At 44.3% G+C, this 23,822-nt stretch overlaps 3 protein-coding genes across 8 annotated transcripts in view; 1 reads left to right on the top strand and 2 right to left on the bottom strand.

The window, feature by feature from the left end:
- Positions 1-122: 122 nt before the first annotated feature.
- Positions 123-14,287, bottom strand: LOC123726225 (uncharacterized). Of its 3 annotated transcripts, XM_045693361.1 has the most exons (9): positions 14,211-14,287; positions 13,764-13,856; positions 11,912-13,598; positions 11,692-11,747; positions 11,120-11,339; positions 8,610-8,806; positions 2,849-3,025; positions 1,469-1,660; positions 123-341 (listed from the first exon to the last, which is right to left on the bottom strand). In XM_045693361.1, exons 3-9 carry the CDS (start codon positions 13,595-13,597, stop codon positions 209-211), a joined length of 2,661 nt encoding a protein of 886 aa, XP_045549317.1. In that variant the 5' UTR covers position 13,598; positions 13,764-13,856; positions 14,211-14,287; the 3' UTR covers positions 123-208. The 3 variants fall into 3 exon arrangements, with proteins under 3 accessions (XP_045549317.1, XP_045549318.1, XP_045549319.1); XM_045693362.1 differs by lacking the exon at positions 14,211-14,287 and having other exon boundaries at positions 13,764-14,204; XM_045693363.1 differs by lacking the exon at positions 123-341 and having other exon boundaries at positions 794-1,660.
- Positions 14,288-14,917: 630 nt separating this feature from the next.
- On the bottom strand, positions 14,918-21,317 carry LOC106567457 (peroxisome biogenesis factor 10). The gene is given in 7 exon segments (XM_045692760.1): positions 14,918-14,938; positions 15,210-15,289; positions 15,850-15,852; positions 16,717-16,965; positions 16,968-17,119; positions 17,217-17,319; positions 21,206-21,317. Coding segments are annotated over 7 exon segments (720 nt in total).
- Positions 18,800-23,822, top strand: part of plch2a (phospholipase C, eta 2a) — a 183,928-nt gene continuing 178,905 nt past the window's right edge. For 2 of the 4 annotated variants that reach the window (XM_045693355.1, XM_045693353.1), the window contains exon 1: positions 18,800-19,046. The gene's annotated coding sequence lies outside the window, so the exon portion shown is untranslated. Of the gene's footprint in view, positions 19,047-21,260; positions 21,562-23,822 lie in introns of those variants that run through there. The other 2 variants (XM_045693350.1, XM_045693351.1) reach the window with 2 other exon arrangements.

Below are 23,822 nucleotides of genomic sequence, written 5' to 3'. Positions count from 1 at the left end.
TAAACTGTTGTATTCTATACCCATTTGAAGATAAAAACAAGTTTCTCAGAAGGTTTCTATTTCAGGGGACCGGACCCCAAGTTTTGGAACCACTGGTCTAGCAGGAGAAGACAATCGGCATGTTGTAGAGGGAGGCACTATGCCAGTCAGTGTGAGAGTTGGGACTTAAACAAGGCTGTCGTGTGTTTGTTTGAAGTCAGGGTAAGACTTAAGAGGGCTCACTGGCACACACACACCACTTGCCTGCTAAAATTTGTCTGCAGAGTACCTGTTTGGCCTCGACACACACACGCTGCAACCGGGCTCTGTGTGTGTGCTCGCGCCAGCGCTGGGAAACCCTCCTGTGTGTGTGTGTGGAAGTCATATAGAGACAAACCAACAGAGAGGGGGAGGGAGAAAGAAAGCGGGAGGGAGGGAGAGATAAGATCATTATTCTTGGATCTGTACAGTGTGTGTTAATATTGTTGAATTTGAGGTATTCAAATGTCAATCCTACACATAGAAGGATAGGATCAATTACTGAACAAAAATATAAAACGCAACATGTAAAGTGTTGGTCCCATGTTTCATGAGCTGAAATAAAAGATCCCAGAAAAAGCTTATTTCTCTCAAATTTTGTCCACAAATTGGTTTACATCCCTGATAGTGAGCATTTCTCCTTTGCCAAGATAATTCATTCACCTGACAGGTGTGGCTTAAGAAGTTGACTAAACAGTATGATCATTACACAGGTGCACCTGGGGACAATAAAAGGCCACTAAAATATGCAGTTGTCACACAACGTCACAGATGTCTCAAGTTGAGGGAGCGTGCAATTGGTATGCTGATTGCAGGAATGTGTTAATATTGTTATATTGAAATTAAAAGTTAATTTCTCTACCATAAGCCACCTCCAATGTTTTAAAGAATTTGGCAGTACGTCCAACCAGCCTGACAACCGCAGACCATGTATACCAATGCCAGCACAGGACCTCTACATCTGGCTTCTTCACCTGCGGGATCGTCTGAGACCAGCCCCCAGCGACAGCTGATGAAACTGTGGGTTATTTCTGCCTGTAATAAAGCCCTTTTGTGGGGAAAAATTCTGATTGGCTGGGCCTGGCTCCCCAGTGTGCCATCCCAGGCCTGTGCCAGTGTGCCATCCCAGGCCCACCCATGGCTGCGCCACCTGTCCAGTCATGTGAAAGCCATAGATTAGGGCCTAATGAATTTATTTAAAATTGACTGATTTGTAACTCAGTGAAATCATGAATTGTTGCGTTTATATTTTTGTTCAGTATATCAGTAGAGGACATAAGCTGGAAGATCCTCATAGAAAGTTAATGGGCCATTTCCATTTGAAAATAAATTGAATTTCAGTTTGTCTCCTGGTCCATTCTAGCTAGGCAATTTAGTGACTGTAAGACCATCACAACTGTAACATAACCCTATGGCCATCACTATTTGGCCGCACTAGTAGGGTTATGACCTGACGATGCGTTGCAGCCTATCCCTCTGTCGTCTTCTCTGCTCTGCTCTCTCTAGCCACAGCAGAAGGCTGTGCTGCAGTAGGCTCCTCCTGTGGAAGCCAGCACTCTGATTGGCCCTAGCAGATCGCTCCTCCTCCCTCTGTGTGGCCCGGGCCGCCCACACGCTCCAGGCTGCAGCCAGGCAGGACGCCCTGTGTAAGAGCAGGGGTGTGTTCAATTTAACGGAATGTTCTTATCGTTGCAGGTAGAAATGTAATGTGTAGAGCTGACATGACTCACAGTTTTACTCAACAAACACTCATACCTGATCTACATGAACATTGTATCCTCCTGAACAGACAACATCATAAGGCTAAACTCAGAGGAGATGACCACACAGTACCATGAGATTGAAGTTGCAATTGGCTGCACGGAGTCGCATTAAGAGATCCCATGCAGCCATGTTTACAAGTTTGAACACTGGAATGTGAGATGTAATCTACACCTCGATTAGGCTGATAGAAGTCCTCATTTTGTTTAATGATTTTAAATTTGAGCGTTATTTCCATATAACCTACACTTTCTCCCTCTGAACTAATGCGAGTGGGATGGGTGTGGCTTTGTGATAATGATCAAGAGCAGCTGCTCACCGATTCGACAGCTCCAACGCAGTTCCACCTCGACTCCGATACCACCAAAACATCAACTATGCGGTTGTCGGTTACCGCCAGTTAACACTGGATCTGATTGAATCTAGGCCTAACATGCTGACTAGACCGGGCGTGCGCATGTTGATTTTGTCCATCCACACCAGACGTGATCAGGACACTCAGGTTGAAATATCAAAACCAACTCTGAACCAACAATATTCATTTGGGGACAGGTCGAAAAGCATTAAACATTCATGGCTATTTAGCTAGCTTGCTGTTAGTTAATTTGTCCTGGGATATAAATATTGGGTTGTTTTGAAATGTACAAGGTCATCTACTCCGACAATTCATCCACAGATAAAAGGGTAAACCAAGTTAGTTTCTAGTAATCTCTCCTCCTTCAGGCTTCTTCTTTGGACTTAATATGGCGGTTGGCAACCAACTTTAAGGTGCATTACCACCACCAACTGGACTGGAGTGTGGACCTCAGCTCATCTTTCAATCACCCACGCGGGTATATGCTCCTAATAACCAATCGGGAGAGGGGGGACTTGCAAAGCGTCAAGCGTCACAAATAGAACCATGTTCTATTTTAGCCCCTGGCAACGCAGACGCTCACGAGCAGTTTGGATGCAATGATTGAATAACATGTTTGTGTACATTTATTTTGTAATGCTCGCACACGTTACGCAAGCGGTTTGGTCAGCATGGAAGACTAACGCAAACAACTATCAATAACTGTCACTTTACCTGTGCTGTTTTGTGGCCAGACGTGCTGTGACCCAGGCAGCTCTCCACAAGACGTAGGCCCGACCCTGCTGCCTGCGGTCCCAGTGGAGGGCTGCCCTCTGGGCTTGTAGCGCCCACGCCTGCAGCCTCACACCAGCCTGCCTCCACACCAGCCAGTGCTTACACAGCAGAGTCAGACTGGTAGGGGACAAACACAGAAAAATGTTACATGGCCCAAGTCTTTGAGGTTATTATTACAGATGCTTGTGCATTCAGTTCACGTGTTTTGTTCACAAGTTTAGGGGTGCATACTGTAGGGCATCTCTCCCATTCACAGCCGAATGACATTGCTCTAGATACTGAGGTCAATTGTGGGCCATTCCATGGTAATAGAATTATGATGAGACTCAGATTTTTCACCTTAAAATGTATGCCAAACAAAAACCATGGATTGCAAAGTTAAACCTTACATTTCTATAAACAAGGACCGCTTTCAACAAATTCCACCGACAATTTGACAAACACATTTACTTGAAGAACAGCGCAGATATAGTTTTGTAACAGAATGGCGTTAAAATCTATTTTTTTGTGTCCAAGTTGTAAAAAAAACCCTCAAATATCTATTATAAATTAAGATTCAAAGAAGTCTGACAACCCATTCTTTCTGCAGTTATATGACACCTTAAGTTTAAAATGTTATTTTGGTTACTGAACTACAGTAAGTGAAGTGGATTAACACCTGATAACAGAATGACGGTAACAGAATGACATCATGGTTCCTTGATCTGTACTATACAGAAATACATAATTATGGATATGTGATGTATTCATTGTAAGGTATCCTGAATAGGTACACAAAGGTACACAAATATCCTCCTTTGCAAGTTTGGGTATTATTCTACACATTGCCTATTATTGTAATGAGCTCCCCCCCCCACACAAAACCAAATATGGTTGGTACAGCCCTGAAGAGCTTTGCCACCCGACCCGACAGGCCCCAACATTATACATCGGGTTAGGGCCATGTAAGGCATGTTTTTCATCAATAACTAGGGTATGGGAAGGGCTCGGATATCACAAAATTGATCACTAACATTTTGAAGCTGAGCCATTTGCTCGTGCTCTGCTGCACAGTACAGTCATATCTAACTAAGATTATAATATTGTTGTCAGAAGTGCTTCAACCTTCTCAAATATAATACAGGAGAGAATATTTCACAGAAAATAATTATGTTCCTTAAGTTTTGTCAGAGATTCGAGTGACAAAGTAGCTAACTGCTATCTCATGTCCCAAATCAGAGCCGTAGCTATGGCCACTCAGACTCGGAGCGGCCATTAGCAGAGCGAGCTGCGCGCAGGTAGCGAGTGACAGACAGAGAGAGAGGAGCAGATAATGGATTTACTAACAGAGGAAGTTATTTCTGATTTTGGGTTTCGGGCCGGGCCTTAAATTTGTCAGAAGCAATAGGGTAGGGCCTGAACGTCGCGGGAATGGGTAGGGCTTAAAATTTACACCTGTCCAGGGCTCTACGGACCGGACCAAATCTGAACCGATCATAGACGTCTGTATAGACATTACAGTAAAGTACAGCACAATACATTACACTGCACTCTACTCTAGTGTGCTCTACTGTTCTGCATAGTACTGTGATGTACTACAGTACAATACTGACCTATACTCTACTTTTTTTTACTGTACTGTCCAAACCTGTGAAGCAGATATCTACATTTCAACTACTTTTCAACGACCAGTGCTCAGTGGCTGAGAACGCAGTGGTTACAGTAAATTAAAAGAGAGGGGGCTAATGGGTAGGCGTTGGTAAAAGCCGGGAGAGGTGACATTAATTGGAGAGAGAGAGAGAGAGGAAGGGGTTGTCCAGACTGTTTCATAATTATGAGCTGAACATAACAGTACGCCAGTGGAAGAGAGGACAGTAACAGGAGACACTATGAGCTGAACATAACAGTATGTCAGTGGAAGAGAGGACAGTAACAGGAGACACTATGAGCTGAACATAACAGTATGTCAGTGGAAGGGAGGACAGTAACAGGAGACACTATGAGCTGAACATAACAGTATGCCAGTGGAAGAGAGGACAGTAACAGGAGACACTATGAGCTGAACATAACAGTATGTCAGTGGAAGGGAGGACAGTAGCAGGAGACACTATGAGCTGAACATAACAGTATCCCAGTGGAAGAGAGGACAGTAACAGGAGACACTATGAGCTGAACATAACAGTATGTCAGTAGAAGGGAGGACAGTAGCAGGAGACACTATGAGTTGAACATAACAGTATGTCAGTGGAAGGGAGGACAGTAACAGGAGACACTATGAGCTGAACATAACAGTATGTCAGTGGAAGGGAGGACAGTAACAGGAGACACTATGAGCTGAACATAACAGTATGTCAGTGGAAGGGAGGACAGTAACAGGAGACACTATGAGCTGAACATAACAGTATGTCAGTGGAAGGGAGGACAGTAACAGGAGACACTATGAGCTGAACATAACAGTATGCCAGTAGAAGGGAGGACAGTAACAGGAGACACTATGAGCTGAACATAACAGTATGTCAGTGGAAGAGAGGACAGTAACAGGAGACACTATGAGCTGAACATAACAGTATGCCAGTGGAAGGGAGGACAGTAGCAGGAGACACTATGAGCTGAACATAACAGTACGCCAGTGGAAGGGAGGACAGTAGCAGGAGACACTATGAGCTGAACATAACAGTATGTCAGTAGAAGAGAGGACAGTAACAGGAGACACTATGAGCTGAACATAACAGTATCCCAGTGGAAGAGAGGACAGTAACAGGAGACACTATGAGCTGAACATAACAGTATGTCAGTGGAAGAGAGGACAGTAACAGGAGACACTATGAGCTGAACATAACAGTATGTCAGTGGAAGAGAGGACAGTAACAGGAGACACTATGAGCTGAACATAACAGTATGTCAGTGGAAGAGAGGACAGTAGCAGGAGACACTATGAGCTGAACATAACAGTATGTCAGTGGAAGGGAGGACAGTAACATGAGACACTATGAGCTGAACATAACAGTATGTCAGTAGAAGAGAGGACAGTAACAGGAGACACTATGAGCTGAACATAACAGTATGTCAGTGGAAGGGAGGACAGTAACAGGAGACACTATGAGCTGAACATAACAGTATGCCAGTGGAAGGGAGGACAGTAACAGGAGACACTATGAGCTGAACATAACAGTATGTCAGTGGAAGAGAGGACAGTAACAGGAGACACTATGAGCTGAACATAACAGTATGTCAGTGGAAGAGAGGACAGTAACAGGTTACCCAACTGTGGTTTGTGACTACCACCATTTCCCGTTTGCCAATTCAATTGGAGTCATTCTGATACAGATTTTTCAGCATTTTGTAACAGTGACACGTTTTAATCACTTAAGAAATCATAAACGAAATTGTTATCAGTAAAAACACTAACCAATTAGTAGATCTATTTTACTTGTCATTAATATCCTCCCTCATGAGAGAAATTAGAAAATATCTTCAAGATATGTGGGTTTTTGGTAACAGAATGACAAGACACTAGGCAATATTTCTTATAGAAGGCAAATAATTTCAGCAAAATTAAACATTATATTTTAGTCATTTATCAGACAAATATAAGTGTTTATATTAGTTGGCAAGGGTCTTTAACTTCAATAATATTGTGTTTTGATTCATTTCTAATACCTTTTAACACTTTTTCTGGTAGATGTTTCCCTTTTCCATCTGTTTAACCAGAAGAGGAACCTTTGCTTATTCCACATTTTAGGAAGGAATATTTTTGAAAAATTGATATGCCGTAACTTATAAAAAAAATGTAAACTCCGCTTTCATTTGACACCAAATTTGATGTGCTCCTATGAACTTCACATGTTGGTGCTCATGGGTCCATTTACATGGAAATGACCTTGTAAATCCCAATTGGATTTGCAAAAAGTAAAGGACGTAAGGGAATTTGTTGTTGAATTCACGTTAGTTGACAAATCAACCAAATGTAAATCAAAACTAGACGTTGAACTGACATCTGTGCCCAGTGGATGGTTGTGTCTGTCTGTCTGTCTTACTGGTAGTGTATGAGCGATGCCCTGCCGAGCTGCATGCCCAGTGGATGGTTGTGTCTGTCTGTCTGTCTTACTGGTAGTGTATGAGCGATGCCCTGCCGAGCTGCATGCCCAGTGGATGGTTGTGTGTGTCTGTCTTACTGGTAGTGTATGAGCGATGCCCTGCCGAGCTGCATGCCCAGTGAATGGTTGTGTGTGTCTGGCTTACTGGTAGTGTATGAGCGATGCCCTGCCGAGCTGCATGCCCAGTGGATGGTTGTGTGTGTCTGTCTTACTGGTAGTGTATGAGCGATGCCCTGCCGAGCTGCATGCCCAGTGGATGGTTGTGTGTGTCTGTCTTACTGGTAGTGTATGAGCGATGCCCTGCCGAGCTGCATGCCCAGTGGATGGTTGTGTGTGTCTGGCTTACTGGTAGTGTATGAGAGATGCCCTGCCGAGCTGCATGCCCAGTGGATGGTTGTGTGTGTGTCTGTCTTACTGGTAGTGTATGAGCGATGCCCTGCCGAGCTGCATGCCCAGTGGATGGTTGTGTGTGTCTGGCTTACTGGTAGTGTATGAGAGATGCCCTGCCGAGCTGCATGCCCAGTGGATGGTTGTGTGCGTCTGGCTTACTGGTAGTGTATGAGAGATGCCCTGCCGAGCTGCATGCCCAGTGGATGGTTGTGTGCGTCTGTCTTACTGGTAGTGTATGAGCGATGCCCTGCCGAGCTGCATGCCCAGTGGATGGTTGTGTGTGTCTGTCTGTCTTACTGGTAGTGTATGAGCGATGCCCTGCCGAGCTGCATGCCCAGTGGATGGTTGTGTGTGTCTGGCTTACTGGTAGTGTATGAGAGATGCCCTGCCGAGCTGCATGCCCAGTGGATGGTTGTGTGTGTCTGGCTTACTGGTAGTGTATGAGCGATGCCCTGCCGAGCTGCATGCCCAGTGGATGGTTGTGTGTGTCTGTCTTACTGGTAGTGTATGAGCGATGCCCTGCCGAGCTGCATGCCCAGTGGATGGTTGTGTGTGTCTGTCTTACTGGTAGTGTATGAGCGATGCCCTGCCGAGCTGCATGCCCAGTGGATGGTTGTGTCTGTCTGTCTTACTGGTAGTGTATGAGCGATGCCCTGCCGAGCTGCATGCCCAGTGGATGGTTGTGTCTGTCTGTCTTACTGGTAGTGTATGAGCGATGCCCTGCCGAGCTGCATGCCCAGTGGATGGTTGTGTGTGTCTGGCTTACTGGTAGTGTATGAGCGATGCCCTGCCGAGCTGCATGCCCAGTGGATGGTTGTGTGTGTCTGTCTTACTGGTAGTGTATGAGAGATGCCCTGCCGAGCTGCATGCCCAGTGGATGGTTGTGTGTGTCTGTCTTACTGGTAGTGTATGAGCGATGCCCTGCCGAGCTGCATGCCCAGTGGATGGTTGTGTGTGTCTGGCTTACTGGTAGTGTATGAGCGATGCCCTGCCGAGCTGCATGCCCAGTGGATGGTTGTGTGTGTCTGGCTTACTGGTAGTGTATGAGCGATGCCCTGCCGAGCTGCATGCCCAGTGGATGGTTGTGTGCGTCTGTCTTACTGGTAGTGTATGAGCGATGCCCTGCCGAGCTGCATGCCCAGTGGATGGTTGTGTCTGTCTGTCTTACTGGTAGTGTATGAGCGATGCCCTGCCGAGCTGCATGCCCAGTGGATGGTTGTGTGTGTCTGTCTTACTGATAGTGTATGAGCGATGCCCTGCCGAGCTGCATGCCCTGGATGTGGCTCCTCCAGGCACAGTAGGCCGTCCTCAGGACCAGGGTGTCGCTGGGCTGGGTCAGTCTCCTCAGCAGGCAATCCACAACCCCAATGTCACCCCGCACAGAGCCAGGGCTCACGTTGACACAATGCATCTGTCCCACACACCTCCTCCACTGTAAGAAGGAGAGGAATAACTAACAGTTTGAATAAACTGGATGTTCATGAAGATTACATTTCTGTATGTTGTTCGTAGCACACATTACACATACAGTGCATTCGGAAAGTATTCCGACCCCTTGCCTTTTTCCCCAAAGAATGTTACAGCCTTATTCTAAAATGTATTAAATTGTTTTTTCCCCACTCAATCTACATATAATACCATATAATGACAAAGCAAAAACAGGTTCAGACATTTTTGCAAATATATATAAATAAATAAAATAAATAGGACCCTTTACTCAGTACTTTGCTGAAGCACCTTTGGCAGCGATTACAGCCTTGAGTCTTCTTGGGTATGACGTTACAAGCTTGGCACACCTGTATTTGGGGAGTTTCTCCCATTCTTCTCTGCAGATCCTCTCAAGCTCAGTCAGGTTGAATGGGGAGTGTCGCTGCACAGCTATTTTCAGTTCTCTCAAGAGATGTTCGATCAGGTTTAATAAGTCCAGGCTCTGGCTAGGACACTCAAGGACATTCAGAGACTTGTCCCGAAGCCACTCCTGCGTTGTCTTGGCTGTGTGCTTAGGGTTGTTGACCTGTTGGAAGGTGAACCTTAACCCCAGTCTGAGGTCCTGAGCACTCTGGAGCAGGTTTTCACCAAGGATCTCTCTGTACTTTGCTCCGTTCATCTCCTGACTAGTCTTCCAGTTCCTGCCGCTTAAAAACATCCCCACAGCATGATGCTGCCACCACCATACTTCACCGTAGGGATGGTGCCAGGTTTCCTCCAGATGTGATGCTTGGCATTCAGGCCAAAGAGTTAAATATTGGTTTCATCAGACCAGATAATCTTGTTTCTCATGGTCTGAGAGTCCTTTAGGTGCCTTTTGGAAAACTCCAAGCAGGCTGTCAAGTGCTTCTGTCTGGCCACTCTACCATAAAGGCCTGATTGGTAGAGCGCTGCAGAGATTGTTGTCCTTCTGGAAGGTTCTTCTATCTCCACAGAGGAACTCTGGAGCTCTGTAAAGGTGACCATCAGGTTCTTGGTCACCAAGGCCCTTCTCCCCCATTGCTCAGTTTGGCCGGGCGACCAGCTCTAGAAAGAGTCTTGGTGGTTCCAAACTTCTTCCATTTAAGAATGATGGAGGCCACTGTGTTATTGGGGACCTTCAATGCTTCAGACATTTTTGGTATCCTTCCCCAGATCTGTGCCGACATAATCCTGCCTCGGAGTTCTACGTACAACTCCTTCGACCTCATGGCTTGGTTTTTGCTCTGACATGCACTGTCAACTGTGGGACCTTATATACAGGGGTGTGCCTTTCCAAATCAGGGGTGTGCCTTGTCCAATCAATTTAATATACCACAGGTGCACTCCAAGTTGTAGAAACATCTCAAGGATGATCAATGGAAACAGGATGCACCAGACCTCAACTTCAAGCCTCATAGCAAAGGGTCTAAATACTTAGGTAAATAAGGTATTTCTGTTTTCTATTTTTAATAAATATGCAAACATTTCTAAAAACCTGTTTCGCTTGGTCATCATGGGGTATTGTGTGTAGATTGAGTTTTTACATTTTTTTTTTTTTTTACACATTTTATAATAAGGCTGTAAAGTAACAAAATGTGGAAAAAGTCAAGGTCTGAATACTTTCCAAATGCCCTGTATGTCAGTTATGATAAATTAATATTCTCATACAAGCATACATTAAGGTTGGCTAGTTAGCTATCCCAGATAATAGCCAAAGTTTGTTTCCATGCAATCTTGTCTGCCAGCTGGCACTCTGCGGTAGCAATTGAGCCTGGGGACGAGGTTAGTTTCCATGGGGACGAGGTTAGTTTCCATGTAACATTGAGTTGAGCAATATGTTCTCAGAAGACATGTCATATTTGTTATTTAGCTCTACTGTGTGAAAATCAGAGAAAACACTGAACAGACATTCTGCCCCGGCAACAACAGCACATTGTCCTCTGTTACATAGGTGGGTGCCTCACATTGGTGGTGGATGGGGTGTCTTACCCTCATACCCTCATAAGGCCTAGTGTAAATCTCAACATAAACACCATGCACTCTTCATAGGGCCAGGAGTTCATCGTGACCATGTGACATGACCAGGAAGAACTAGGGTCCTAGTTATTGTTATGGCTAGGAGTTTTTCCTGATTTGGTTACATGGTGGGGAAAACCCTCTGGCCCTAGTAATTATTAGTCTGGGTGCCAGTCTGTTTCTGCTCTCTTGCCAACTCCTTATGGAATTGGCATACAATTGAAGGAGTTGGCAAGAGAGCAAAAACAGACAGGCACCCAGGCTGAGTATCATCGCTGACCCGATGGAAACAGTGGGCGAGGGTCAGGGCATCTTTCCTCCTGGCAAGGGTGTCTGTCTGGGCACGTCGGGTCACCACAGCCCACCTCAGGGCAGAGAGGCCGGTCCTCAGTAAGTGTCTCCGGTGCTGGAGTCTGGCCCGTGTGTGTGACCTCCACTGATGGTCCCATGTCCTGAAGCAGCGCAACTGCAGTCTGAATCTGTAGAGTGCCAGCCACCTGCTACAAGTACATTCCAACACTCAGGTGTAATTAAAAGGCACAAACATCACAATACCACAACACCCCCCCCCCACACACACACAATACCTATACACTTGAGGTGTTGCTGTTGAACAGAAGTTCACCCCAAAATGATTTCTACAAAGGTTGGCTGCTGGTTCATTATTTTCCAAAACATTAAAATGTCCATTGCCGTCCTAAATAGGCAAAGTCCAAATGGAATTGACACCTGTCCAGCACCTCAATGTTTTTTTGGTGTGCTTTTTTTCACCCAATTATTTTGTGTCAGGTGTTTTAGTGACAGCTTGTGACTTGTTATTTTTGCTGATATTTTACCTAAGGAGTCCCATACCTGTCCTCTATTGTCTCCACAAGACTGGGGCTATGAATCTCTACTGCGTCAATAGGCTGCCCAAACAAAAGAAAGGCGTTAGAGTGGCCAGGATCATGTTCTCATGTTACACACAGCCTGTTATGACAAACACGATCATGCATGTATGCACACTCACAGCCATATAAATAGACATACACATGCACACGCTCAGCAAAAGTGCTTAAATGTGTCAACGTACCACAGGCAAGGACTGATGAACTGCAGACAGCTCTCTTTCGCCAAGAAATTCACCACTGGCGCCTCCTGTCAACGTATGCAATGTGCCTGTGTGTGTTGTAACTAATGGGTCGATCTGACATTGACTTTCAGGAGTAGTTGACCCAGGAGTTCTTCTGCTATGGCTATGGAGGCGCAGAGAGAGGCCCTCTCTGTTGTCTTGGCTTGGCGCATTCGGAGTGCTTCGCTTCAGGTGAGCTGCCCTCTCTCTGTCCGAGAGGGTCATTTGACCCAAATTCTTAGTGATTGCAAGTCTTTCTTCCCACAAGAGAGAATGTGACACAGCTGGATTACTTGTTGTGACTCTCGGCACCTCAGACAAATCCTCCACCCCTTTTAGAGTAGGATAAAAACTATGCACAGTGTCCACTGAATCTGACTTAGCTTGACCTGAGAGTTCATTGGACCATTTTGTATTATGCTCAGGGTACGCCACCTCTGTGCTGTTTTGTCTACCGCTGAAGCTATACTGAGAGAGGCTTGCAGGTAAAAAGTACATATTACTTGGGAAATCTGAGCCACGCATGGCCGATGCAAAAACATCAGTCTTCTTTTCTGCCTTTCTTTCAGCTTTCCACCATGGTTCAATGTGTGCCTTCACTGATACACTAGGAGAATGGATGTTTGTTGATTGTTGTCCAGCATTCTTTGCGATTTTGCTATGAAGATGGAGTTCAGAGAACTTGGTTTCCCTGTTGGCCTTATACAGACTTGTTGAGGAACCATCCTTCCTGGTAGAACAACTTCTGCCCCCTTTGTGACAGTGGTTGATGAAGCATGACATTTTTGCATTGCAAGAGATAAAGGGCCTAGGGCCATGAGATTCGTTATCTAAAGGAGATTCAAGATTCACATGAGATAAGGCCAAGTCTCCAGAGGTACTCAGTGCCTGGGGTAGTAGGCCTAGATCCACCAATGATAAGCCAATCTCCAGATCCAACATTGACCTATGCAAGCTCGCAGATGTCCAGGAGGACTCTAGTAGATCCTGGAATGTTGACACGTTATCATTCTGCTTCGGACATGCAGGCTTTACATGATCCCCCTGACGCCTGTCTAGCAAGTCGGGGACTTCAGGGTAGAAAGGAGCATCTCTGGGAAAGGTAGAACCTAGTGAACCGCTGTTGCATTTTTGAACATAAGAGACACATTCTCTCTCCACTGGCTGTTGCCGTCCCCTGCCCCATTTCCCAAGCCAATTGACACAGTTGCCACCATCACCTCGACCCGCAATTGAGCCATAAGGATGACCAGAGGTCAATGAAGCACCCCCTTGTAACCTAACAGGAACAATGATATCCCTGTCAGTCAAATTGGCCTCTGACCCTTTCTCCTCACTTCCCTGATGGGACAACTTCCCAAGCTTGGCACTCCAAGAGGGACCACTTTCTGTTGAGTCAGTGTTGCGGCTCAGGTTTCTCGGTCTCAAGACAGGCTCAGATGTGTGCCTGTCCAGCACCTCATCAGAGACACTTAAGTAGGGGGACCTGTCTTCGTTGAGAGTAGAAAGGAGGTCTAGTAACTGGTCCACGTCGTTCTCCCCACAGACAGACAGGTTGCTTTGGACCAGGGGCCTCCTGGGCACGTACTTTCTTTGAGACAATCCCCCAGACTGCCTCCCCTGACCTCTCTGGGAATGCCAAGCCATTCTGAAATGTGGAGCGGCACATATAATTCAGACCTAATTGCATTATTAATTTTCATACTAGGCAGCCTTTTGTTTGGGCCAAAGATTTGAATAAAGCATTACATTTAAATACATTTGTGGACATAATGTCTATTTGAAAGAAATTATAAAGGTCAAGGTTTCTTACCATTTACTGGAATCTATCAGCGTTCGTTCACTGTTCTATTGCCTTTACAGCACAGATTGGCTACTGCTGCCTGGTGAACACATGGCACCCCCACTAAGCGGATCAGAGGCAGATTAAAAAGACTACACACTTGTAAATTGGCTGGGACTTCCTATATCAACTGTCTACACATGTCATCTTGCCGCAAAATAGTTAAATTGACAAAGTGGAAAGTGCATGATCAAAGCAAATAGCTAGCTAACTGCTGCTAGCTGGCTACCTTGGTTACAGTGTGCAGCTGAGCTTTGATTAACGTTAGCTACCGTTAAATTACCGGTGGTAGAAAGCTCACATAGCAAGACACACTAAGATAGTTAATGTATTATTGGTAGATTTATTTTCCAAACCGGTTCAGAATAGAATTTCATGAACGAACAATTTAAAGCCAATTTGCTGGTTTCCACTGACCTGAACCAACTCTTCCGTTCGCAGCCAGTCAGTAGCAGAGCATGCAGGCTGGAGCTAAGACGTCACTGAGCCATAACAACAGCCATAATATGAACAAGCATTAGAGTCACCACTTTATCAATAAAACAAGACACGTCAATAATTGCACAGTTGTTTATTACAAAAGTTGCATAGTTGATTTATATTTTAATTTAGATAAATTAGACATACAATCCATATGCAAACCATTTCAAAATTAATGATTGTTTAATATAGTACACTGCATTATGCATGCCCATAAAATATATAAAACAAGTATATTAAAGAACGAAAAATATACACAAATGATTCCAGTGTGTATCCCTGACACAGAATGAAAGAGCTGAGGACAGAGCTTCACAATAATATTCTGCAATATTACAAAAACTATTTGAAATGCTTTATCCATTTTGTTTCACACTGGAGATATCTTGATAGAGTTTTCAGCAATATCTGAATCAAGGTCCCAAAATAAGATCTCTAGGCATTCTCTGAAGTGAGATGCTATTTGGAAGTAACTTGAACAGGGATAGCTAAACTCTAAGAAAGACAAAGGCGTGTTTAACTATTCAACAGTCCAATGTGGCGATCCAGTCATTTAGGAAGTGAAGCCATGTAATAAAAGGCACGCTAGTGGTTCTGGAAACTAGTCGTTTCTCAGGTAGACCAGTCGAGGAGGCTGGAACTTCTCACGACACAAAGGGCACTGTCTGTGGAGGGAGAAAACAATAGTGATGCATTGCATTTATAGCTTTTAACTTTGTTTCATAGCACTGACCCTCTGACATGCAAGATAGGTGAAATATTTCTCATTCTTTATACCCCTCCAGTCCTGTCAGACCTACACAAGTGCCTGCAGTGTAGAGGTCATTTCTGGACGTGCCACTTTTATAGTAGTATTGGCCCCTTAAAGAACGTACGTAGTGTTTCTTCCATATAATCAAATAGAACAGTAGTCATTTAATGCATCTATGGTCTCACCTTGGTGTTACACCACTCTGTGATGCATTCCCAGCAGAACAAGTGGCCACATGGGGTAGAGGTCGAGTGCCTCCTCTCCTCTAGTCACAGGATACAGCGAGAGGCACAGGGTGAGTTGGGCTCTTCTACAGACTGGGACCTGGCCGGACGGGGACACACTCTTATGGGTTAACTGTAACATGTGTATTTGCAAAATTCAGCAGGGAGACCGCGCCCAGGAGCCTGTAGCTGCTCCGGATGGCCTTGTCATCCCCCATCACACACCCGCAGCTAACCATCCGGGGAGAAATAGCATGCTGAAGCATTCACTAGTAACATGGGTCATATTCATTAGGCCACACAGTAGCAAAACATTTTGCAACAGAAAACAAATGCGCTTGAGGGATTACCTGAACTCGGAAAAATAAATTGTTTTTATTTTCCATTGCAAAAACATTTGCTACGGTGTGCACTACTGAATGGAGAAAAACATCCCTTTGAGGCCTTGCTTCCCTGGCAACTGCTTAGGTCCTGCCCACCATGGGTAAAGAAAAATGAATTTAATTTTGAAACATTCAATTTAGTGCTGCGTTAAATGGCTAAAAATATAATACATGATATGAAAAAATTGTATCTACAACCGAGTTGATGTCTGACTTACGACCTATGAGGAACCATGTCAAATTGACAAAACAAAATCACTTTTACCACTTATTTCAAGCTACGAAGTCAAGGTGGTGAAAAGCTAATTCAATACAACAACTGCATGCAGTACGGTGTCTTGTGCCACTGAAAAAACTGACAAGTTTAGTGGGCTCATGTCTAGTGGGAACATTAGCAAATGCATTTACCAAGAGCTACAACTTTCGTTTAGTGTCATGCTGTAGTTGAGGCAAAACAAGCATTGGCAGTTTCTCAACATCAATCAGAAATATTGTTCAGAAAACAACAACACCACTTTGTGTGCAATTAAAAAATGTGTGCCAACTAGTTGTCATTGATAACAGATTAGGTTAGAATAACTGGTTTTACGGTCAGGATGGACTGCATCACCAAAAGTCAGGGAGTGACTCAAGCTGCTTAGCTAGCTAAGGATTTTGAATGTGACAAGCTAGCTATTTTCCAACACAGGCATTCATTTGATAACCCAGCTAAGCTAGTTAGCTAGTTATATATCTAGTCTGAACAATTCTTTTTGGCTTGTTTGTCAATCTGTAATGCCAGGTAGCTACCCAGTTCCAACCTGCTTGGCTGCCCACGCAGCCTGCTAGCAATGAGCAGCAAGCTAGCTAGATTTATCTAGTACAGATGAGACATTATTCAAATCAGTTGGATATTAGTAGTGGTGTAGCAAAGGATCTACTATCCAACCATTTGGGATTGCATGAATAGGTTTTAAACCCCAAAATATAGCTTCTTAATGTCAAGCAAAACATATTCTGAAGCTTTCTTTACCCTTTGTGGTAGTTGCAAAGGTTAACAATGGGGCTCACGTCATTGACACGAATCTCTGTTCCTTCATAGGTTCACAAACAAATACCCACATAGCTGATGCCGGCCGTCCTCTTCCCCAGGTGGTAGAAGGCCCTGCTGATGTAAAACAGGGCCACGTGCAACCGGTGGATGATGGAGAGTCCCTGCTAGAGGGCCAACAAGACCAGCACGCACACCCTCCTCTGGGGCTCCGTGAGCTGCCCCACCACCCTCTGATCCAGGCTCCATGGCTTCAGGGACTGGCCACTTCTGCTCTCCGGCCTCCCCCTCCCTGGCTTTCCTCCAGCTCATTCTCCAGGCACACCAGCAACTTATCCAGCAGGTAGGGAAACAGGCTATGGAGGAACACCTGGGCTCCTTGTCTGGCACGGGACGGTACCCTGCACAGGGTGGGGTCCACCTGGATGATATTGACATACTCTTCGCCCTCTAGTACCCTGGATGACACGTGAAGGGACAGGGAGGATGTGTGGTAAAGACATGCTTGCGTATCAGATTTGACACAGTACTACGGGGATGAAGCTGTTTGTTTACCTAGCTGAGAAAGTGGTTAAACCACAGTATGCAAGGTCTGACAGGAGTTCGATCTCTTTTCTCCAATGCAGCTGTAGGAGTAAAGAAAAAAAGAAAAAGAGTAGCTACTGTAAGAATAATATAAATCCACTACATGACCAAAAGTATGTGATGTGACAGATGATTTTTGGTCCCGTTCTGTGAGCTTGTGTACCCTATCAATTCGCAGCTGAGCTATTGTTATTGTTCAGTTTCCACTTCACAATAACACCACCTACAGTTGACCGGGGCAGATCTAATAGGGCAGAAATTTGACAAACTGACTTGTTGGAAAGGTGGCATCCTTTGACAGTGCCACTGAGCTCTTCAGTAAGGCCATTTTACTGCAAATGTTTGTCTATGGAGATTGCATGGCCGTGTGCTCAATTTTATACACATGCAGCAACGGGTGTGGCTGAAATAGCCGAATCCACTCATTTGAAGGGGTGTCCACATACTTTTGCATATATAGTGCATCATAAAGCAGGACATGGCTGACTAGCTTATGTATGCATACATAGCTATGTTCTAAATTGTCATGTAGGGTATCGGTCTATCCTACCTGCCTGCAAATTCGCGTTCCCGTTCATAAGGTTCGTCCTACTGACTTGCGCGAATCACTTGTGGCTGGTTTGCAGGGACGAGGCATTGCTAGAGTCTGGCTGCTAGCTAGCTTAGCAAGCACTCAGTTGCTTGAATGACTGTAAATTCACGACAATTGACAAATAATAATCAGTCCATTTCTGTAACTGTCAGACTAAGACATCTTCTCAGTTTAACATAGTTATTCGACTTTCCTATTGCCTACCGAGACAGCTCTGTAAACTAGCTCCACATATAGTACAAAGAGCTACGAATGATGGGTTAGTTCTAAAAATATTTGCTAGCTCGCTAGCAACCCGGAAAAACCTTTGACGTAAAGGAAACAAACTTCTGTGGCCACAGCGTCGTGCGGTGCTAGGAGTCCTCGCGTCTACTTTCCTATGTAATGCATCATTACGATGCAACAATATTGTAACATAGCCTTGCACAACACATCCACTTTTTTTAGCCATAAAAATACTGTTGTGTAATTTCAGCACTGGTGTAGCAGTACCGGACTTACTGAACTTCCATACTGCACGTGAACTTGTGAAATGTCAGAACAAACAACGATATGAACAGTATATAGTGTGATCACTAAAATAAACATCGAAGATTTTTCCAATTTGGTGGCTCGAGGATTCGAACCAGCGACCGTTCGGTTACTGGCCCAACGCTCTTAATCGCCAGGCTACCTGCTGGATTCATTAACTAATATATTGTACACATTTATTTGTTATTACTTCGTTTTTTGACAGACATGTCCCTCCCCAAGCTTTCATAGCTGGGTCACATTTCCTTAACTGTGTTGAGTGTGCTCAATCATCCTGCCGCTTGCCCTACCCTGTAGATAAGTTGTAGAACCAGTTTCTTTGTCCCTTCAATTCAGCTACCTGAACCAAGCTGTAACTGTTCCGCTAGGTGGTGGACACCTTTTCTGTGCTGCAGAGGGCAGGTACCGTTCTGAGATAGCCGCTCTCAATAAGAAGAGCTTGTAGTAACCCTTAGACAGTTAGAGTAGCGGAAAAACTTTGATGAGTTTACTTACAGGCAGCTGCAGACAAGGAAGTGTGTTTACAGTTAATGTGCAGCTGCTGATGTTTTTCCTTCCCCCCCTAAAGTTGTGGGATACTTGTGACTTCTTACAGATGGAGGCTAGATGGTGCAGGGTGAGCACACTGCTCGTTGGCAGCACAGAATGGGACTGAAGTGACAGAGTAGACTACAAAGGTAAGTCTCAGTATTCCTCTGTTGGTTTTATCAGCATGGAATTCACTGCACTTAATTCATTGGAGAGGTTTCACTTGGCGACTGAACACTAACATTCCGCCATGCAACCAGATAAAGGACTAGACTAGAACCTGTCCCACTTTATTGTGGCCTCTTAGCCCACTGCCCCATGCCCATCAAAACTGCACAGAATTCCAGCTTTGTGCGAATCAAAATCTCTTTATAATTGAATAGAGTAGTAGAACATCTGTGAATAGAGTTGTAGTGTTCCTTTGATGAGGTTCGTGTTTGTTGTTGACTGATGGGTGAGTCATTGATCTCTATTTGCAAAGCACAGGATCCTCAGGAGACCCCAACCCACTGGGCCCACACTGTTTGAATCAACGTTGTTTCCACATCATTTCAATTAAATGACATTGAACTAATGTGGAATAGACATTGAATTGACGTCTGTGCCCAGTGGGAAACAACCCAATGAGGAAGGAAGCACTGGAGCCGGCAGCACAACACCTGCCAAAGAGATAAAACAGCAGCTTGTTTGGCCCCACACTAGTTTCCATAATTACCTCAGGTGACATCTGGTTAGGATATATCCAGGCACTGAACTAATTGCTTTAACAGACACTGACATAAGGTCGGAGTACTAGGTACTTAGTACTCTTTTCTCACAGCAGCTGTGAAAAGAGGCTAGGCACTGAGCTAATTCTGTTTCACGTTTTAAACAGACTCTGTGGTACCAATCTGTAGTTGTCTGGCAGTGATGTTTGTTTTACAATGTAGCAACATCATAAAGTGTCATAGGGTGACTTGGACATGTCCAGACATAGTCTCTTCTTAGGCACATCCAGCAGGACTTTGCCCTTTAAGGAAGGCTACATGTGTGAAGTCACATCACTGTGTGTGTGTGCATGTGTGTAGTGTGTATGTGTGCGTGGATAAGGCTGTGGTAACATTGCCATTGTGTTCATGGAAGATTCATGAATAAGGTAGAAGAACTGTGGGAACAAAAAACAAGTAGCAGTTTCTCAAACAATAATTGACATAATTGTAAAACATATTTCCATATAGAATGAAAATCATGTTACAACATGATATAACATTGACATGTATTAAAGACACTTGATGTTCCTTTGATGATGCCAACGGAATATTAACCAATGCAAAACATATCGCAATGCTTTTATATGGAAGAAATACATTTCTGACTGACCTTTGCTAGCCTGTGATTACTATATTTTTCTCTGACAATTTATTGTATTTTTCCACATGCGTCCCTTTTGAAGTTTGCATGACCTTTCCAGCTTCAGTACCCTGCACAGTAGGGCTGTCCAAATAGGCCACGGAAAAGTTAATTTGACTCTTGAACACGCCACTAACACACGATGTTAACTGTTAACTATGCCGCTCTGACATTGCTCGTCCATATATGTATATATTCTTAATTCCATTCCTTGCTTAGATTTGTATGTATTGTTGTGAAATTGTTAGATATTACTTGTTAGATATTACTGCACTGTTGGAGCTAGAAACAAAAGCATTTCGGTACACCCACAATAACATCTGCTAAACATGTGTATGTGACCAATATGATTTGATTTGTGTTGTCCATTTTTTTACATTACATTTTAGTCATTTAGCAGACGCTCTTATCCAGAGCGACGTACAGTAGTGAATGCATACATTTCATACATTTTTTTCTCCGTACTGGTCCCCCGTGGGAATCGAACCCACAACCCTGGCGTTGCAAACACCATGCTCTACCAACTGAGCCCTCTGCTTAACTTAGCATAACAGATCTGTATCAGTCCATTGTGATAAATAGGCTACTCTTCTTATCTTCCTGCTCCTACAATCAGAGCGTAACCTACTCCTTCCCTGAAATGAAGTAGTCAAATATTGTCTGCAAAGTATTAGTCTCAAAAGAAAACATGCTATAGAAGGACTCACTCAACAAGGAAAGATGTCTTACCCGTAGCCTATTGTTAAATTGTTTCAATTTCCATCTTGATCTAATCTTGGTGACAGCTCATGACAGTACAAGCAGAAAAAGATTCAAATGAATTTGAATCAATCTCCCCTTGTCAAACAGTGGTAGCGCAGTACGTTCTTTTCTTTGCTTGCCACAGGGGGCAGAGAGATTTGTATTGGTGCATGCTCACCACCCACGGCTGACCCCACCCCACCCTGTCCTAGGTACAGGTACTGGCCCTCCCCTACCAAACCTCGGGCTTTGCCCTCACATGTCCTGTCGGCGTTGACGCACACCAGCATGAATACCCACTATAGACAAAGCTCTTTGAAATGACATAACTCACTTCCGGCTGTTGCAGTGAGTAGTGTGTGCTGCTTCTCAGGTGTGTGTGTGTGTGTGAGGGATTTTACGGAGGTGTGTGTGGGGATAATAGTTGTAAAGCTGTCCAAGTGGGGGAATTTCACAGGACGCCACACACTACAACACACCAACATCAAGGCTAGACCTGGCTGTGTCCTCTGTCTCTTATTTCCTCTCAGAAAGGTAATGTAATATCACCGTTCTTATTTCTTGCCTGTCTTACTTACAGTTAAATCAGTGTTGTTGCTCACCACAAAGGTGTGGTGAGGGCAAGTCTACTTTTACTATCTAGCAGGGATGGACTTCTATTGGTAAAATAATCTTTCCTGTGCAATTCAGGTGTGGGTGTGTTGTGTGCTTAGTCTCTCCCTTGTGGTTTGTATAGCCAGACGCCATTCAAACAAGCCCAGTTTAAATCAACTATTGGGACTGTACTGTATCATAACCCCAACAGTCTTTAACAACAGTGCTATTTGATTGGAAGAGCAGTTTAGATATCCTTTGGAGTTTTTGCTGCGTTTAGTCAAAGCGGTGTAGGTTTTCACCCCTTTGAGGTTTTTAGGGGGGATTTTCTGGCTGGCGCTGAAACTCAACACCTTGTAGATGGGAGAGTGAGATTAAAAGAGAAGGAAAAACAACCATGTAACCCGCTGCAAAGGGGAGGAGGCCCAACTGAACAGGAGACTTCATGTTACTTCAGGGATCTGATTTCTCCTGTGAACACATTATTTCTTTTGTTGTTGTTTATACAACCAAACCTGTTATTTATCTCGCAACTTTAATTCACCAGGTCCTTGCTGTATATGAAAATATGTTCTCTGTCAATTTACCTGGTAAAATAAAGGGTTAAATAAATAAAATACAGTAACAAGTGTCACAGAGTCCCATGTGTTGGTCTTCGATGCTAGAGTGGCAGAGCTAGCCTTGCGGCGCCGCAGGCTAAAGGTTGATGTGCTAAGAGGCTATAAATCAGCTGTAAACCTGTGTATTTAGTGAGGAAATACCGTTTCCACCGCTGTCGTCTGCCAAGGTAGATGTTCCGTGTCCCAGGAAACATACATGACTTCTTGCCGCAAGCCTGATGAGGAGACAGTGGGTTCTGTACATATGTCATCATTATGGGGCGAATGATACCTTCCACTTCATTTTCACATTTTCACTTAGTCATGCATTGATGTCAGTGGGAGACCTTAAGTTAGGATTTGCCCCTTTCAGTTTAAAGACAGTGATTCCTATGTAATGGGTGGGTAAGGAGGACCAACTGGTGGGTGGCAGCCAGTGCCTCTTCACAATTAATTAAAGGCTGGTCTGTGGCAAGAAACAACATTATTTAGTTAATGTTGTGGATTAAGCCTACATTAGGAACATTTGAAAGGCGTTTGGAGAGGTCACAACACAATGCCAAAAAGTTATTGAATTACTGGTTTAATGTATAACGGCAACTGTAACATATTTTGTTATTTAATTCTAAATGTACATTTACATTTTAGTCATTTAGCAGATGCTCTTATCCAGAGCGACATCTAGGAGCAATTAGGGTTAAGTCCCTTAGTCAAGGGCACATAGACAGATTTTTTTTTACCTAGTCTGCTCTGGGATTCATATCAACGTCCTTTCGTTTACTGGCCAAACACTCTTAACTGCGAGGCAACCTGCCACCCTGTAGTGATGTGAATAATACATCTAACATATAGCAATATCTAACAATGATATCAGATAATGTGACATCATTTACACAATTTGGAGACGCAGAAGCCTAAAGCCATGTCTGAATATACCGTATGTGCCTGTGTGTTTTGAACTTGGGCTCTGAAGAAACTCAATGATTTTCCTTCAGTATCAGTCTGTGGTGTACAGTGGAAGCCTGTTTTGTACCAGACCCATTGTGTGTTCTGTAAAAGTAACGTTATAGTAGTTACTAAAAGTGAAAGAAAGAGCCATTGTGTCCGCAGCCTTTGACCACCAGCGTGGATAAAACACACAGATAGAGGACCACTATACCTGTAAAAAAGCTTCCCCTCGATTAGCTCTCTCTGTCTCTCATTGTCACAAGAAGACACAACAGGGACCACAAAGGTAAAGTACTCGTGTAGTAGGCTAGTTGTAACCGACACCGAATGTGCTGTAAACAACCAAGGAGACAGACTCCCAAATGCACTACATTAAGGAATAGGGTGTCATTTGGGACTCAGCCATAGTGATGGAAGTGTCAAAGCTCAATCTGTCTCTTCGGCGGTTTATGGCACAATCGGTTTCAGTTACAACTCATCTACTACATGAGAACTGTACTTCATTTTGTGGTCTGTGTTGTGTCTTGTTGTGACATTGAGAGACAGAGTTAAACGAGGGGAAGCTGTCTTACAGGTATAGCCGTCTTTTATCTGTGTGTGTGTGGCATAATTCCGCTCTTGGAGCAATTCTACACATTTTGTCATGGGGTGGAG

Source organism: Salmo salar, chromosome ssa13 (assembly GCF_905237065.1).
Source record: "Salmo salar chromosome ssa13, Ssal_v3.1, whole genome shotgun sequence".
Lineage (NCBI taxonomy): Eukaryota > Metazoa > Chordata > Actinopteri > Salmoniformes > Salmonidae > Salmo > Salmo salar.
The sequence above is the reverse complement of the archived record's forward strand: the minus strand, read 5'-3'. Positions and strand labels throughout refer to the sequence as shown.

Bases quoted from the DNA above. Each gene is read 5' to 3' on its own strand.
- LOC123726225 (XM_045693361.1), bottom strand. From the start codon at position 13,597: ATGGCTTGGCATTCCCAGAGAGGTCAGGGGAGGCAGTCTGGGGGATTG. The intron at 1,661-2,848 runs GTAAAGTGACAG...GCTCTTACACAG, and splicing joins CTGGCCACAAAACAGCACAG to GGCGTCCTGCCTGGCTGCAG. The intron at 342-1,468 runs GTCATAACCCTA...ACACACACACAG, and splicing joins AGGCTGCAACGCATCGTCAG to GAGGGTTTCCCAGCGCTGGC.